Below are 18,922 nucleotides of genomic sequence, written 5' to 3' on the forward strand. Positions count from 1 at the left end.
TAGATGCTGATGAATCCAGGAAACTGGATTTTTATGCCAATATAATTCATCCTTGACCAGTCTATGCTCCCATGTGATCTCAAATTAACTGTTCTATCTGAAAGAGAGCTGGAGATGGGTGCAATCCCTTTCTAAATAAATTCAAATGCATGTATTCTGTTTTAATAGAGGTTTGGGAAGTTTTCATTACAAATGTATTATCTTTCAGGTGCTGAACAACAACGGATAAATGTTGCTCCCTCTTCAGAACCTTTTACTAACTGGAGAGCTGTATTATCACCAACATGGCCTTCTAAAGAACTTGAGTCTTCCTCAGTGGGTGACGTTTCAATGAAGCAAGCCTTGGAGAATGCTAATTTGCTTCAGATAATAAAAAGTACATTAGCGGGAACTCGGACCAGAACTATGGACCAAACTAGGCTTTTACCAACTCTCTATCAAGGCAGTGGCAACAGTGCATCACAGGAACCTTCTGAGGTATCAACTGAATCACCAACCAAGCCTCAGGAAGCTGATGAAATGACTATTGTATCAGGTTTGCCTCAAATTAGTGTGCCCCCTGCATTGTCTACATCATCATCAGTGACACATACAGCTGCTACTTTGTCATCTCAGATAATTCCATGTACAACATCTCCCATTTCAAGTGAAATCACATTAACATCGAACATACTTCCAAACTTTCCATTATCATCCCCTTTGTCTTTGATAAAGGATACACCTCATATTATTGTTTCCAAGTCGTCTGTGTCATCTACCAAAATGCCCTTGTCCATAAATGTGAAACATTTACTCAGCACAAACACAGCTAAATCTAACTCGAATAAAAAATCAGGTAATTCATTGAGCACAACAAAATACGTGTTACCCAGAAAGGTTGGCAATGAATCTTGGGTTGCTACCTCCTCCTTTAGTTATAATTTTGAATTGATTAATAAGTATCCCATAGAAACAGCCAAGAGATATAGATATCCAAAGGATAGGAAATGGCATCAATTTGCTTTCCGTGCATTAATACCCAGTCAGGTTTTTGATGTACTACCTACTCAGAAAGCTGCACTGAGTTTTAGGAAAAATAATGCTTTTTCTGAATTAATTCATAAAGCATCTTTTACCCCACCATTCACAAGTAAACCAATGGATATCACAACATCTCTGAAAAAAAGCAGCATGTATGTAACCACATCATACCCAATTCTTAAAAGCAGGAAAACAGTTCCGTGGATTTCTGCATCAGCTCTGCATACCTCAGGTGCTCTGTCTTCATTATCAGAAACCATTACTGGTGTGTCCTCTATGATAACATCAAACTCTACAGGAGAGAGAGCATTAATATCTCCTGAAAGTCAAAGGCTTTCTCATTTGAATAATATGTCTTCCTCAACAGTGCAAACTGTAGTTAATTCAGAAACAATAAGAAAAGATAATGCAGTAGTTCAAATACCAACATTGGCAACTGTTCCCACCTCCTATTCAATGGATGAGGTTCCTTCCTTAATTATGAGGACAAATTGGCCACCCTACATTGCAGCTCATTCTACTGTTTCAACCTCAGATCCTAAGTTTGTTTCAGAGACTAATTTAACAAATTCTCACATCACAGAATTAACCTGGGTTTTAAAAAAAGATACTCCTGATAGAAATTATGAAGCTACTATATGGCCTCCTAATTTTTCTGCGGAGAAATTGTTGCAACAACAGAGTTTCACAAAGGATTCTACAGTGTTCACAGTTCTTGGTGCAAATAATATCCCTCCATACTGGTTTTGGGAGACACCGTCCACAAAGTTTCCTTTAACAATTCTGGTCAGCAAACAAGCACCTTGGCAAGAAATGCTTCCGAATGTTTTTTCACAAGAAAGAACTTTTCCAGTTTCTTTGCCAAATTCTTTAAGAGACCTTTTGAAATCTCACTCTACTGTCACATCTATAACTCCACTTAATGATTCTATGAAGCTAAAACCAATAGAATCTGAAGAACAAAACCCAAATCTTAGTTTAACAAAACAAGAGAAAAATTCAATAGTATTGACAACTTTAGGCTCACATTCAAAACATTTATCTCAGCCACTTTTAAATAATTCTGATGATGAACTTTCACATATGGCTGACACAACTTATAAAACTGCTGTGACAACTTCAGACGTATATGATTTGGTCTCAGTTATCTCATCAGATGATCATTTGAGAACCCCAGCAACATTTTCCATGGGCCTTACTGATGACACTTCAGAAAGCAAATTAGATATGTTAAATAAAGCTTTAGTTCCTCACTGGGACAATAGAGATTGGCAGTCCACTACTGATGGCAGTGCGTCTTTAGGAAAGAAGACAACTCAGATATTCCTAACCACAAAAGATATTGCAAGTCACACAGTTTTAGAAAGAACATATTCAAAGATTCCTGTCTGGAAACAATCAACAAGTTATGTAAAAAACAAACCTTCCAGTTCTTCAGTAGCATCCATTAATACAACTGTAACATCTGCTCGGCAAGTTACAATTGTACCTTTCACTAAAATGAAATCTAAAGGTTTCTCAGAATTTAACATACCGTTATCTTCCATAGAAACATCATATTCACCTTCTTTTCAAAACCAAAGTACCTTGTTACAGATCACAAAAATGCCATTATTACAATCAGAAAGAAACATATATGCATCTCAAAGTTTTCTGAAAAATTTCACAGTTGGAAATACTAATTTCACTTCAGATTATCAAAAGCAGGCCTATTCTACATCTAAAGATTTCATAGCTACTAGCACTCGAACATATAATCTGGATACATTTTCTACAACTTTGTCAAAACATTCTCATTTATGGCTGTCTACTGACAAATTTCACAGGACACCCAAACCACAGACAAGTAACTCTGAAAAGTTGTTTGCCTTAAAAAATACGTTTTACACCTCACTTCCATTTTCATTGGCTTCTCAGTTCATTACTAAATTAACTGTTCCAGTAAATATTGAAGTTAGTACAATTAGTAATAAAAAAGCTCCCCCTAAATCAATTGTGAGCTCAGTGCCAACGTTAAATGTCACTGAAGAATACTCGATCATAAGAAAAACAACGGACTTTGTAAATAACTTTAACTTAGAAACACATAATCAATTGAGCAAACCATCTACAACATTAACTACTAGAATGTTGCACACAAACAATAAAAATAATGCCCAAGGTACAGTTAAAATACCTAATGAGATCACCACAATCACTCCATTGCAGACACATACTACTTTTGCAGCTATCATAACTTCTACCCATGCATCACAAACGCAGCTAACTTCTTTGTTGCCAACAACCAACTTTGCTCATTCTGTCATTACAGTGTTACCGTCTGTGTCTCCTGGTGTATTATCATCTCTAGCAACTTCAGAAGCAACACCAGTTACAGGAAAATCAGCTCCAACATCACCAATGCTGACTTCATCCTTGTTCTCACTGAGCACTGACAATTCACCATCTGTGATGGCATTAAGCACGTTAAAGTCAACATTAGCAAAAAATAACACTGTCACAAAAATGGCACCAACTTTAAGCCCAGTAGTAATACATGCAAATTTCCCAGTTGTATCAAGGGATGGTTCTGTAATATCTGAATATATCACTAGTTCATCCCCAATTCAGAAATTTAATACAGCTTCAGTGCCCACAACACATGCACCAAGACAAACTGAAACATTACTTGACACCAAGAAATCCACAAGCCCAGACATCAGTAAAACATCAACTGCATACCCATTAACAATGACAGCAGCTTTGACATCTATTACAGCATCAGCGAAAACAGCTAGACTTCTCCCTACATCTGCTGAAAATGCTTCTGTTGCTGCTACTGAATCAGCTTTTGTTAATGTGACAACAGTTCTCCCTCTGGAATGCCAGCTGTCCAGAAACCTGCTTGTTAAGACAGGTATGAATATGTGTATATTTGGATGCTAGATATTGATTTTCATTATGAAAGTATAATGATTATTTCATGGTTTTTTTAAAATTAACATAGAAAGTTAAAAGGATAACTACTGTATTGTTCAGAATATAAGACGCATCGGAGTATAAGATGCACCAAGATTTTGAAGAGGCAATTTTTTTAAAAAAGGTTTTGCACTCTGCAAACCTCCCAAAAATGGTCCATTTTTTCAAAAAACGGGCCTGTTTTGTTTTTTTTAAAAAAGGCATCAATAGCTTTTAGGAGGCTTGTAGAGTGCTCTTGGGGGTGGGGGCCCAAAACCAAGCAAAAGCAGCCCATTTTTTGCAGAAATGGGCCCGTTTTTTTGTCAAAAAAAGGAGCATGCATAGCCTTTAGGAGGCTTATAGAGTGCTTCTGGGGACGGGGCGGGGCAGGGTGGATTTGAGCATTTCAGCCCTCTCCAGCACCCAGGAGCACTCAGATAGCCTTCTAAAGGCTATGTACGGCCATTTTGGTGAAGGGGGTAGGGTTTCGGGAGAAAAAAAGTGCTGTATTCAGTGTATAAGATGAACCCAGATTTTCAGCCTCTTTTTTGAGGGAAAAAGGTCTGTCTTATACTCCGAAAAATATGGTAGGTGGATAGATAGTATTTTTTAAATCCTTTTTTTACACAGCATAGCTCAAAGTTCTTAAACTAGTGGTGCTTCCACTAATGCTGAATGCTTGAAAAGTCTGCTTAATCTCAAGGCCAAGAGTTATCTAGTACAGTGGCCCCCACCCTTTGGGCACCAGGGCCTGGTTTTTTCCATGGACCAGAGGAGTCATGGTTTCATGGGCTGCCGGCATCCCGCAGATGGAGCTTTGCTTGTTTGCACGAACCAGTTTCTGGCATGCTGTGGACTACTGCCAGTCCGATCTAGTAGATTGAGAATATTGGTGTATTACATAGATGGGCACCATTTGATGGGTAAGGGACAAAGTTTGATGCCAAGGAGTTCAGGTAGGGTATGGCCATATTATGCAAATAGGAAGGGCTAGGTTTGGGGAGATCTTTTTCTTATTCTGACATCCTTGTTATAAAGATTCCCTTACAATTGTCTTTACTTTCTCACCTTGAAATAGCAGGAAACTCCTTTCAGGTTTTAACAGTTTTGCATTCCACATGATGCCGCATGTTTCCTAATTGTGTAAGATAGAAAGGGAACTGTCCAGCAAAGATTTTACAAGCATACATGGTTTGTTCATCAAGCCTCAGACTTTTATAGCTGATGTTACTGCCTCATTCCAACCATCTAGCTGAAACTAGCCTTGGAACCATATTGATAAGGGTTCAAAGACACAGGTCTTTAATGAGTAAAAGGTATTACAAGAATTATTGAAGCAGTTAAGAATGGGTTTCAGCAATTGCTCAGTATAAAATATAAACCCTATTGTTAATAAATTCAATATTTATTATGTCTACCTCTTTTCCCCACCCATGTATTGCTGGTGGCTTGAGATCTCCTCCTTCAAGGAGCAGTTTTCATCTGTCCTCTTAACTTTACCTTGTTTGGTTCTGATCTTGCCAGAAGTCTTATACCTTCCTAATGTATAAGCTTATTAGGAAGATCCTAATTTGAACTGTATGAGAAGCATGCCTTCCCATGATTATGGGTAGGATTTGGGAATTGGGAACATTGTGTTTCTAGATGGGAAATTGTGTCTTTGATTCTAGGCTTCTGTTTGAACATACTATTACCTCTGTTCCTGTGGATAATCTATGCCTGGAGATAAAGGATGGGACCAACTAGGGAACATTGATTTCCTGAACCTCCGGATTCCACAAATGGCATTTTCTAAGGTGCTGGCAATATCAAGATCTGCTTAATTCCCCTGTATTGTCCTCTTCTTCCTCCAAGGCAGTCTTTCTCAAGCTGGCTCCTAGATTTCTGAGAGTTGCAGTACATTTGGACAGTTCCAGGATAGGAGAAGTTGTTCTGAGGTCACACCACCAGATATTCTATTCATAAGAGCATTTGATGAAATGGATCCAGAACAATTACAAAATTGGAATCATGTATAAAAGCTAATTTTATTAAAAGGCCAATATAAGGAGAGAAGACTTTGTCATCAAGTAGCAAATTAGGAAACCTCTATGAGAAACTGCATATTCTTCTAGGACAGAAATATTGCTCTAAGAAACGTGTATCAATAAGGATTTATAATTATTTAATTATGATTATGATGACATAGTTGCTTTTGTTGGTTTAAAAGATTAACAATTGATAATGGTCTTTGACTGTAAATAATAATCTTTACCTGAGTTCAAATTTTCAGTACTGAATGTAAATTCCCTTGCAGAATTCAGTTTGTTTATAAATTATATGGCCAGGCATTGTAATTTGGAAAAAGAAATGGAGAACAAAGGATACTTGTAAATAAATATGCATCTTTACATTCTAGTATTGTTTCTGAATACAAGAAGACTGCTGCTGAGTGGCTCCTTGAAACAAAATGTCACTAAAGGTCTCACCCTGGCATTGCGTCAAGCTTTCAATCAAAATGTCAATGCACAAGTAAGCAAGTTTGGTGTCTGTTTTATAATCAGATTAAGGACACAAGCTAAGAGTTCTTTTTAACATATTTGTGAAAATGTTTAGAATTGGCAGAATTTTTGTGAATTACAAATATGAAAGCAAACTATTTTTATTTACCAGTTTCTTTAAGAATATATTTCCTTGATTTTAGGCAGATCAGAGCAGGAGCTCTGATCATTAAGATTGACAAATCTGGGCAGTTTGCAATGAACAATCTCTGGTTGAAAATGCAGTGTCCGGAATGGAACATGCAACTCATTCTAGTGAAATGGGACTTCTATTATTTTAGATATATATATATTTTAGCTAACAATTAACCAGTGGACTGGTTTGCCTTCAGAAATTGTGATTGCTCCATCACTGGAGGCTTTTAAAAAGAGGTTGGGCAATTAATTGTCTGAGATGGTATAAGGTCTCCTGCTTGAACATAGGATTGGACTAGAAAACCTCCAAGGCTCCTTCTGACTCTGTTATTCAGTTAACACCAGTTGCTTTGCAGGCGAGGCTATAGAACACCATACAAAATTTACTTTCAGAATATTTAAGGAGATACAATAGAGAGCTATTACTGTTATTAAGCTGTTCTCTGGTTTGCATAATATTTTGGTTTCTACAGCTTTAGTATCCCTTCCGTTGCTGTTTTTCCGTTATTCCAAAAGAATAATGGTCTGTATGCATTTGTAAAATGCATAGTTAGTATTCCATTCCAATGTTCCAATGTCTTGTAAGGCAAGCTCTTAATTCATATTTGCATATAGTATAACATAGAACCAAAAAACTTATCATATGTATCTTGCTATAACAACTTGCATTTTTCCAAGACACTGTAACTGGTGTAGAGTTAGTAATGTAGGGCTAATGAATACTAAATTAGTCAACAAAGGGAATAATCCATTTGAAGTAAGTCAGGTCACCTAAGGCCAAGTGCTTTTCACTTTATGCTCATTCTTCAATGAGTTTGTTAATCTAACAAAACATTTTTAATTATTCATAATTTTATTGAAAGGGCAATTTTGTCTTGTTCATTTCTTTGAGATTAACAGTTTAATCTTTTTAGTTCCTTGAACAGAAGAGTCATACAGTTCTCTTAGTGATCTGAATCAAAAGTCTTAATTGTGAAGAATATGAAATGCATCTTTTATCATTTTTATTTTTCAGATAGAAATTCTGGAACAATCAAACAATGTGACAATTGGTTACTATGTTACTCAGGACAGACTCGTTTTCATACCTGCTGTGGTTATTGAAATGCTAATTGCTTATGGTGTTACTAATGCCACTTTAGATATTAGGAAACATGTGCCAAATCTTCATTCTGTTGCTGTCTTAGCCTTGCCATGGAACCCATTGCCAGCATATCATTTTCAGCTGAAAACAGGTAAACTTTCTCTAATGTACAATCTCAGAGGTAATGGGGTTATATCTGTTAGTACAGCTACAAATTTCAGTGTTAGAACAGGAAGTAAAAAGGTCTTTGTACACCCAAGGTTCTTCTAAATTGGAGTGGGGAACTAAACTTGGCCCCAAAGATACTGTGCTCCAGTAATCAAAATATATTAGAAGTGGGTATTCCTCTCTTCCCCTTTTAAGGCTTGTTCTTCTGTCAGATAGTACTTGAGAACAATTGGGTCAATCTGCCCCTTGAAAATTAAGAGAGTGGCATTTAATTAGATAAAATTAGCTATTTTAATTGTAACAATGAATTAGCTAATAGAATTGCTTAAATTTGTTTTAAGCTACTAGGTCTGAAGCAACAAAGCACACTTTTTTATATGTGTTACAACAACATTTGATTTTTGTTATTCTTTTAATTGTATCACATTATTTTCCTGCTCTTTAAAAAAGTTTGTAACACTCTTTGAAAAGGTTCACAGAATGGTTAACAAATATCACTATTAAAAGTGTCTGCTTTACATTTATCATCTAAAAACATGACACAGAAAGCAAAAGAGTTAAAGAGGAAGGAGTGAAAAAAATCCAAACAACAGTACTGATATCGTAATTAGTTGGATTAGAATTGATTTACTTGAAATAGAAACATAATACTTCATACTACTAGCATTACTAAGGTAGTGCTCAAATTGTGACCACCATTGGGAGTGGAATTGCCATTGCTAAGAGATGTCGTTATAAAGTGTGATATCACATGACGACATCACATAGTGACAGCAATCCCAGGCACCCCTGGTTGCCATTGTAACTTCAAGACATACAAGTCATTAAACAGGGAGAAGTAGGAATCTCAGGTAAGGAGCATGGGGGTGCTGTGGGGGATAGCTGACACAGGTTGCATGCAAGTTGTGAGAGGGCTGGCATAGGCTGTGTGCAAGTCAGGGGAGATGAAGTGGCAGAGGCTGTGGGCTGATGGGGAGTATGGACAAAAGTATGGGCTGATGGGGAGGCTGGACAAAAAGTGGGAGCAACCTGTGACCTTTTTTGCTGGCTTCCTCATTGACTTTGCTTATAGAACTGGGCACCTCAGTACCTGGATCATGACCATGTGATTGTGGGGGTGCTGCCGTGGCCAGAAATTTGAGGACTGGCCATAAGTAATATTTATTCAGCACTGCCATAATTTCAAACAGTCACTGAACGAATGGTTGTTAAGCAAGATATACTTGTACTATATATTTAGTGCTCTGTTTTAATGCCGTAGTATGAAATCTTGTGCAGTGATTTTTTTTCTGTTTATTTAGAAGTAAGTTTTGCATTCAGTGGGCTTAATCCTGATTAGTGTGAATGTGGCTGCCGTTGTCTGGGCTTGGAGCTAAGGATAGCTGGGAGAGCTCCATGAAATATCAGGCTAGGTAGGGCAGTAAAGATCATTCTAGAAGAAAGAAATGGCCAACCACTTCAGTACTGTTGCAAGAAGATTACCTGATTGTGTTGATGAAGTCATAAGGATAAAGTCATCCTAATAAAAAGACAATGGAAAATGGATGCCTTGGGCATTATCTCAGGGGACATATTACTTGGAAGCTTGACAATAGGTTTGACTTGAAGAGACTTTGTTCTTCAAGATATGTGTAGAGTTGCAAGTTTTAACGAGGCAGAGAATAAAATGCAATGGCTCTTGTTCATCTAGAATTACAGTTTGTGGATGAATCAGACAAAATACAGTCATGCAGATTTGTTCAGACAATGGAACAAAGATTGCAGAGGGCATTTCAAGATGCTGAGAGGAAGGTCTTCAATACTACTAGCAAATTAAATGTTCAGGTAAAACTTCTTATCTTTATCAGATTATTACTTTATACAACAGGTGAAGATTCTTTGCAGGTCTTATTTTTATCATATTGTTATCAGTATAATTGGAAAGGCAATATAAATATATTATTACCATTTATTAAGAGAAAATTCATGATTCATATGACAGTTGTAATTTATTATTTATTTATTTTATTATCATCCAGTTATTATCCTTATTCATTTATTTAATAGGTTTATATTCTGCCCCCTTTTTTGTACAGGAGCTCAAAGAAGTATTCATAACATTCTTTCTTCCTATTTTGGTCTGAGAGACTATGGCCAGGCCAAAGTTACTCCAGTGAGATTTCATGATTGAGAGTGGACTAGACTCTAGGTTTTCCTATTCCTTGTCTAACACCTTAACCACTGCATATATGTATGGAATCTTACTTCCATGTTTATATAAACATGTACAAGGGCAGCTATTCTTACAAAATTGTATTTCATTTCTATACATCTCTCACACTTTTCCGTTCAATAAGCCACTTTCTTCGGAGCCAAAATAATATTGTTGGTAGATCTCAAGGAATACTGTGTGTGTCTGCTCTGACAAACAGAATTTGAGATTTTGAGCTGGATTTTGTATTAAAAAAAATTCAGAAATGCAGAAATTACTTTATCCTCTCTGCAATTATTTATCTGCTAAGCAGATTGCATGAATGACGGTTGTTGATGCATTGGATGCCTAGTTTTTCTTGGTTTTCTTTTCTTGGTGTTTATTACTTTTAGCCTCCCAGAGTTGTGTTCTACAAGATGTGTGGCTATATAAATATGTTAAATGAATGAATGAATGAATAAGTTAGCTAGCTGTTGTAGTACTCCCATGCACAGTAATTAGCAATGACAGGATTCATCTCAAAGTGGTCTCCCTAAAAAATTACAAAAAGAATATGAGTACCAAAATCCTGTTCAGTATCTGCAAAACCAATTGAATTGTGTTAACTGCCCAGTTCACAAAACAGAGAGCACCAATTACAGTGGTGTCTGTTTCCACATTTAAAAGTAATTTGCAGTTATTATTGAAAGATTACTTAAGAATATAGTGGCAAAACTTGCTGCATTTCTCAGATGCTGGTAAAACTAAACCAGTTACTTTTATTTCATGGATATTGGAATATTTTAAAAGCTATAACTAACTAAAATATATGTGCCATCATAATTATTTTTCCCCCTAAAACCACCTACTGATTGATGAAGGAATCTTACAGCAATGTGTGTTACTAAATGGAGCAATGGCAGAATTTCAAACATTTTTCCAAATTCAGTTAATTATATATTCAGTTCCAGATATGTAGTCATATTCTATATACCGAGTGGTAAAAATCAAAATAAAGTTTGATAGGATCCTTTCTAGTTGACTAGTCATGCCAGAAATCTACAGGGACATGCCAAAGGAAAGAAGTGTCAAAAATTTGGCTTGATAAGCTTGACTGGCAGAAGTGAATTGTTTACTTTGTGTAGAAAGAGTATGAATCATATGCAGTAATTGCTTTATGAAAAAAAAAATCCTGAATTCAGAACAAGAAATAATTTATTTGGCATTTGAATATTTTTATATGAGCAAACTGATCTATATTATTATCAGTTTGAACTTTCGACACTTTTTAGTATCATATAAATATGTTCCTTTTTAAATATAATTTAATGGTACTTAGAATAATATACCCTCAAAGCAGATAGAACAAGAAGCCAGCAATGAACAAAGAGTGATGGGAGTGATTGGACCTGATACCTGTATATTCCCTTCCTTATATGTTTGTCCTTCATCAGTACAGAATCTTGTAATAGCATCTTCCTATCATAGATGAGATCTTTATCTCATTGTATTAAATCTGTTTGAGTTTTCTTACATTTATAATGTGCCTGTAAGCAAGAATTTGTTTGGTTGTTCCTTCAATTCATGCATGATGCACAGCATATTTTTGGGAGCATTTTTAAACTAATAGAGATGAGGAAGAGTTATGTGTGCTCTCTTGCTTCTTCTTTGAGCATCAAGAAAGGATGGCAGCCTTGTCTGCCCCAGATGTTTGCTGCAGGTCTATGCAATTAGACTTGCATAATATGCACTGAAAGCATGTGGTAAATTTTGTGGGCATAACATTACTCTGTTGAAAATGGCATTACCATGAAAACAAGACACATTTCCCATTTGAACTTCCTCCACTCCCTATTTGTTTTAATGGAAGAAACCTGAATGAAATATTGTCTCCCCCGTGCATGGAACATGCCATTTTTACTTCTCCTGCTTGTTCCCTCTCCCATTTCCTCCCAATTCTACTTTCCATAGTATAAAATTGGTTATAATTTTTATAGTTGATAGCCCTGTAGATTAGATGGGTGGGAAAAACTATAAGAACAAATGAGATTTGAATGTTTTGAGTGCTCAGATCTTAAAATTTAAAAATGGAGCAGAATCAAACATAACAAAAGAAAAGTTACCATTTTCTTTCATATATACAGGCAAAAGGCCCATCATTATAAATATAAAGAATGTGCTTCCAAGATGAGTTTTTGTTTGTGAAATAGAAATATTCTTTTCTACTGCCTGTTGGGTTGGTTGGATTGTCTATCTAAAGAGTGAAATACCTGGGCGCATGTGTCTTTTACAGTAATAGCATGATTAACATTTACCCTTGATCTTTGCACTATTATAATAATTCATGGAAGGAGCAATAAATCAAAATGAATTTATCCACTCTGTCTCTATTGCAATTGTTTTATTTTTTCAGATCCTGAACACATCAAATGTGTCTCAGGCTGTCACCCTGTTTTATGTGGTGAGAAATGAAAGTACCGTCTTAAATGGCACAGTTTCAAGCAACCTTCTTAATCAGCTTTCAGCAGAACTAGTGGGATTCTATCTTACTTTTCCACCGCTAACTATTGCTGAAGGTAAGTCTTACTTACTCCCTATTTTATTGTTCTATCTTTATTTTATTAAAAAAAAGTTAAAATACAAATTTAAAAAACTTCAAAAGTTTATTTTAAAAAAACCAAGAAGAAAACACAAAACAAGCAAAACATTAAAATGCATTGGAAAAAACCTAACACATATTATCCTCCCTATAACTATTTTTATAGTTATTTTTTTTTGCCTAGTAATTTTTATGGTTTTTCTCTTTTCAGCATATGTTACAGTCGTTATGTCAACATTTTGTACTATTTTTATAGTTATAATGTACACTGAAGACGGCATTTAATTTCGTTGTACGAGGTGCAATGACAATAAAGTAAAGTAAACTAATAAAGTAAACTAAACTAAACTAAACTAGATGAATGCTGATTAATATATTACAACAATATTAATTTCTCACCCCCCGTGAAACAGCCCCCCCCCCCCAAATCTAAACTATTAAATCTATTTGCAAGTTATTAAGCCTGTCATGCTTATATTATGTTAACGGCCAAATAGTTAACAACAACAACAATAATAAAAAGATAAAATTAAAGTTTCAAAACCCTCTCTTTGGAGCTGTTGTTGTAATTCAGGGGTCCTCAACCTGTTGGGAACTGGGCCACCAAAAGGGTGGGTGAACATGTAAAACTTCATTTGTGCTTGCGTGGGAATTAGATTGTGCACACTGCTACCCATCCGTGGAATCAAAAAGGGACTCCTGTTGTAATCAACTCGTAGAAAATTTACCAAGGCGTCTATCTCCCGCTGGTCCAAAAGATAATAGTCATTCATCATGGATCAAATATGTTCTTCACATTGCCCTAATACTTGGTGATCATTCATATTAAATGAGGTTTTAGGAAATGATAACCCTTTGCTGGTCTTGACTGATTCCATAAAGCTAAGGAGGACTTCATTTGTTCCTCAAATAATAACAATAAATAGTAGAGCTGCAGGCTAGATTCTTAAAAAGGTATTCTGGGGAAAGGAGCAATTTATTTTCATATGCTGCCATGACATGGACAGAATCAAAAAGTCACTAAGAGGTGAGTTCAGTTCAAGAACATATTTACTAATAGCTGATAGGCTATTTGGAAATATTTAGTATTTAAGAACCATTGATTTAGTTTGTTTCAGATAACAAATGTTAGTTTACTTTGCCAACCATCTTTCCTTAAAAGTGAATATGGGAAAAGCCTTTTTTTTAAATGCATCTGAAAAGAAATACTGAAGGGGCTTAATAAAATTAAGTAGTACCAGTTCCCCAGACTGGTTTCTAAAGTATGTTATGAGGTCATGAAATGACTATTCAGTGACTTTACTGGCAACCAAATTTTTATAGACATTGAACAATAGATTTAAAAGAACAATATATATATTCTAATCAAGTGACTTACTTTGTTGCAAAATAAACTTTGAGTTGGATCCATTTCTATTCATTTGTTGATGGAACAATTTTTTCCTAGTTTTTCAACATTATACACACCAAGAGGGGTTTTATACTAAACTTGGCACTTATGAAAATCTTTCAAAAATTATACCTTTTCATATTTCTTTTCATTATTTTGCAGCCCTCTCCTGTTCTTTCACATAATTACATTTTTTTTGCTTTTTTGCTATGTTGTCTCATAAATCTGAAGAGCATACAAAGTTGATGATTTCTCTTCTGTAAATATTAATCTAGAAAGAGCTTATTAATTTGCTACTGCATAATTTTAATTTATTGTTAAGTCATGGAGCATTTTCATACTCTCATTTCCCTTTAGACAATAAAATCTCCTTCATACATGATTAAAAAAGTCATAAATAGAATAAAATTGCTGCAATGAAATTTACTTTTGATAATTGATTGCTCAAAAAAAATGTTTCTTCTTACATGGCATATGTGAATGTTGGCACATCAGTATACCTGTCTTTTAAAATAAAATGCTGTTAATATTGCATTAACGTATTAATGAATGAATTAGCATTTATACTGGACATATCTGTATGGATATGCATTGTTACATACAGTTATGGGTCTGTTGACTGTGCACATCAGCTTTAACCAATCCAGATTGCAATTTTCATCTTCTCCAGCACGGCCAAAACATGTGGGTGATACCAATTTGGAAAATAGTTATTTATTGCATGTTGTGTATTATAACCTGCCCACAATCTTGAAGGGCTCTTTGTGGCTTAGAGCAACCACAGAATAAATCATATCCCAAGGTAGATGCTCTCATTCAGTCAATCAGAGATGAAAGCTCATCAAAGGAACAATACAATTTTAATTTCTTAATAGAATATTCACAAGCAGGGGGCTACATGAAGCTTCATAAAGACAAAGTTTTGAAACTGGAGTTGCTGCAGAGGAGGCCTACTGCTTAGTCTAAATATCACCCCCTGATTTAGCGACTGTGATCTATTCCTTAAATCAAAAGGAAAATATTATTAAGCAAAATGGTTGCTAAGTAAACACACATCTCTGAGAGAGAGGGAGAAATGCTGTAAAGATCCCCGGTTGTTGCTGCCCCATTCAATATTGTCTCCCACAATGATCTATGTCTGACATTTTTTCTTTCTTTTCCCTCCTTTTTTTTGCCCCTCGCAGGGTATAGAGATTGCTTAAACAGACTGTTTCTTCCTGAAGCTGCTTTTCTGTGCAATATAGTGCTTCTCTAAATTTGCTAACATGCCACAGTGAAGGTTTTGGTAGTTATGCACACAAAATTTGGTCCTAAAGGTGTGCAAAGGTCAGAAAATATATATTTTAATTTACCTTTGTATTTGCGAAGAATTGTTAAATGAGGTAGCCATTAAACAAAGAGTGGCTGTACCTCATGAACCTTGCAAAGAAGGGGACTTTAAGAGTCTAGAAGACCTGCCTGGAAGGGAGAGTAAATTCTGGTCTGTATGAGCATTCTTCTGACTAGTTTTATAATGACTTTTGTCTTCTCCTAGGCGCTGCTTGGAGTGTCCAAGCATGGGTTAACTTCCTGCCCAAGGACTGAGTTCAAAGTTCATGTAGCCATGCCTCCTGCTCCCTTTAGAGGCTCAGTTTAAAAAACTCAGTCGCCCTAAAAGGATGCAGTTGGGGAGCTCCAGTCCTTGAGCATCAAGTTGGACTCTCTGAGCAGTGTGATTAGTGTAGCCTTTTCTCTTATCTTTGTATAGAGTAGATTAGGTAGTTATTCACAAGGCATAAGTTTCCTTTCATCACCTTCGTGTGGAGCAGGCTGCTTGGAATGAGCCTGCTCTTTGCGCCCACATGGCTGAGGCTTCACTGCGGGGGGGGGGGCGCTCGTTCAGCATCTGCTGTCGAGCCTGGGGCCAGGTAGATAGTTAGGAGGGCCCCACCTTATTGTCTGAGAACTTATTAAGAGCTCTGGAGGCTGTTAAAAGCCTTGCCGACCTCCAGACAGTCCCCAGTGCCATTCCGAGTCATGCGGCAGCCTTTTGGGATGGTTTAAAGTGGCGCAAAAAATTATCTCGGCCGTTCCATTGCCATTGCCTGTCTCCATCAGCAGATTGCCGCTGGGGGTGGGTTGCCTATGCAAGGACCTTGCTCTGGGGCGCCAAGCAGGTCCCCCCTCCCCATCAAGAACAGTATTAGAGCGGCTGCAAGATGTTTGGCTTCCCAGCTGGCCATACCTTGCTTAAAATTGGCACGGATCTGCGGGCGTTCCGGAATCGTTCAACGGATGCCATTTTGACCTGTTGCAGCTCATTTCAGCACTCCCGGATAGAGACTGGCAGATTGGACTCACCTCAATTGCTCTTCTAGTGACAACTGTCCTGCAGTGTTGGCCTGACTGTTTCACCTTCGGCATGGCTTCCGCGCAGCAGAAGACATATCTTCAACAGGTCCTTCCTCCCCTAAACGTAGCAGGCCAGGGCCTGCAAGCAAGGGGGTGGCTAAGGGGCGCCCACCTAAAAGCAAGCAGCCCATAGGTAAGGGGATGTCTAAGGCTTCTCAAAGACTGGCAGAGAGGAGCTAGAAAGCCTTAGAAAAACAGTTTCAAAAGGCTCAGAGGCTTGCAAGCCCTCCCTCTCCTCCTGCAGAGGCCATATCTGGGCCCGGGACAAGTTTCCCAGCAGAGGACCAGGGACGCAATATGTCCACTGAGATGAAGGAGATCATCACTAATGCGATATCTCAGGGCATAGCCGAGGGCATGAGACAGCTAGACCAGGGCCTCCCACGCCAGGCAAGACCCAAAAAGGGGGCGCAGGCCTCAGGCTCGAAGGACCGGACTGGGAGATCATCCTCTCTGGCTTCTTCGGCTGTCAGCGAGGAGTCTGAGGTGGAGGAGGAGGGTCAGGAGGCTCCGGATTTGTCTGAGGACGAAAATCCTGCTCCTGATCCACCCGCCTTCTTTGAATTGTTCAAGCCCTCGATGTTCAAAGCCATCCTCACCAAGGCCAGGGCCTCTTCTGTTCAGATGGGTCTCCCAGGGTAGAGCAATAAGGACTCCACAGAGCAGGGGAATAAGGACCCCACTGATCCCCAGGACCTGGGGGCTGGGCTTTTCAAAGTAAATGCTCCACCCCAGGAAGTAGTACCAGCCCCTCAGTTGTTCTTGGATGTGATCCAGCACCAGTGGGCACAGCCGGGATCAATGGCCAATCCGAGCGGGGTGGACAAGAAGCTCTACTCCATGGAGAGCAGTATGGAGGATCTTTTAAAACTTCCTCTGGTGGATGACCCCATTGTTGCCTTGACTTCCAATTCTGTCCTTCCAGCGGATTTGCTGGAAGGCCTTAAGGCAGAGGATAAGAGGGCTGAGAAGGCCTGTCATAAGATCCATCTCGCCACTGCATGGGCTATGAGGGCCTCTTCCCCCTCCTCTTATTTTGGCAGGACAGCCCTTTTCTGGCTCCATAAGCTGCAATCTAAATTGCCAGTGAGCGATACAAGACTGCGATAGGATGTCAATAAGATTATGACTGCAGTCGAGTACTCTGCTAATGCTTCACTCAACGCCACAAAATTTTCCTCCAGAGCCTTAGCCTCCAATGTAACATCGTGCTGCCTGCTGTGGCTTAGACACTGGCAGGCAGACATGAAGGCAAAGTGGAAAGTCGCTTCCGCTCCTTTTAAAGGGGGAAAGTTCGGGGAGGGGGATTTGGTCTTAATTGAATCTAAGGATAAACACAAGGTACTCCCAGCTGTCACCAAGAAGCCTGACCGCAAGGGCCAATCCTTCTTCCGCAGGCAGTCCTTTCGGAACGCAGATCCTCCAGCCACCTCTGGAGGATTTAACCATTCCTATCCCCAAACGCAGGACCGTACCCAGGACAGGGCAGCGTTCAGGGACAAAAATAGATAGCAGGGTAGTCGCAAATCCTTCTGGGGCGGGTATTCCAACCATTCCTTTTGTAGGAATAAGGGACCGTCACCAGTCCCCTCCCATAGGGGGTCGGTTTCAACTCTATACTGACCAGTGGGAGGAGGCAACGATGGACACTTGGGTCTTGAACACAATCCGCCATGGACTCACCTTAGGCTTCCTCTCAATACCCCTTCGGACCTTTGTTCGTTGTCCACTCCCAAGGTATCCAGCTGATGCAGGCAGAGATCAAACATTTGCTCGAGATAGCGCCATAGAGAAAGTTCCCGCGGACCAGGAACGTAGGGGGTTCTACTCCATCCTCTTCCTGGTCCCCAAGTCCTCAGGAGGGGTGAGAGCCATACTGGACCTCAAGAAACTCAACATCTATCTGGCGTACAAGCACTTCAAGATGCAATCACTCCAAACCATCTTGGGTTGTATCAGGCAGGGCGACTTCCTGATGTCAATCGACCTGAAGGAGGCATACCTGCATGATCCCATTCATCCAGCGCATCGCAAGTTTCTGAGGTTCCAATTTGCAGACCAGCACTTCCAGTACAAGGCTCTTCCCTTTGGCCTTTCATTGGCCCCCAGGACATTTACCAAACTTCTGGCCACTGTCGCTGTATGTCTTCAATCTCGTCCAGTGAGACACGTTTGTTATCTGGACGACATCTTGCTGATGTCATCATCCAGGGAGCAGGCGTGTCGGGATCTCAGTGTCACCATACGCACGCTTGAACAACACGGCTTTTCTGTAAATGTGGAGAAAAGCCACCTGTCGCCAACCATCGTCTGGGCACGGTGATCGACTACAGACTCTGCAAGATGTTCCTCACACAAGAGAGAATAGACAGCATCACATTCCTTGTGCGTCAGGTCCGGAGGTCCAGGTCGGCGCCTCTTGTCACGCTAGCCCAGCTGCTGGGGAAGTTGATCTCGTGCATCGCAGTGGTACCCTGGGAGCTTCAAT

General features: G+C 38.7%; 1 protein-coding gene across 1 annotated transcript in view; it reads left to right on the forward strand.

Moving 5' to 3' along the window:
• The first annotated feature begins 265 nt into the window (after positions 1 to 265).
• Positions 266 to 18,922, forward strand: part of KIAA1549L (KIAA1549 like) — a 97,228-nt gene continuing 78,571 nt past the window's right edge. The window contains exons 1-6 of the mRNA XM_081951958.1: positions 266 to 535; positions 3,332 to 3,916; positions 6,356 to 6,468; positions 7,648 to 7,867; positions 9,575 to 9,708; positions 12,468 to 12,630. Of these exons, the coding sequence (XP_081808084.1) occupies positions 331 to 535; positions 3,332 to 3,916; positions 6,356 to 6,468; positions 7,648 to 7,867; positions 9,575 to 9,708; positions 12,468 to 12,630 (1,420 nt within the window). The 5' untranslated portion in view covers positions 266 to 330. The remainder of the gene's footprint in view (positions 536 to 3,331; positions 3,917 to 6,355; positions 6,469 to 7,647; positions 7,868 to 9,574; positions 9,709 to 12,467; positions 12,631 to 18,922) is intronic.

The sequence above is a fragment of the Natrix helvetica genome (genome assembly GCF_964273705.1).
Source record: "Natrix helvetica genome assembly, chromosome: 1".
Lineage (NCBI taxonomy): Eukaryota > Metazoa > Chordata > Lepidosauria > Squamata > Natricidae > Natrix > Natrix helvetica.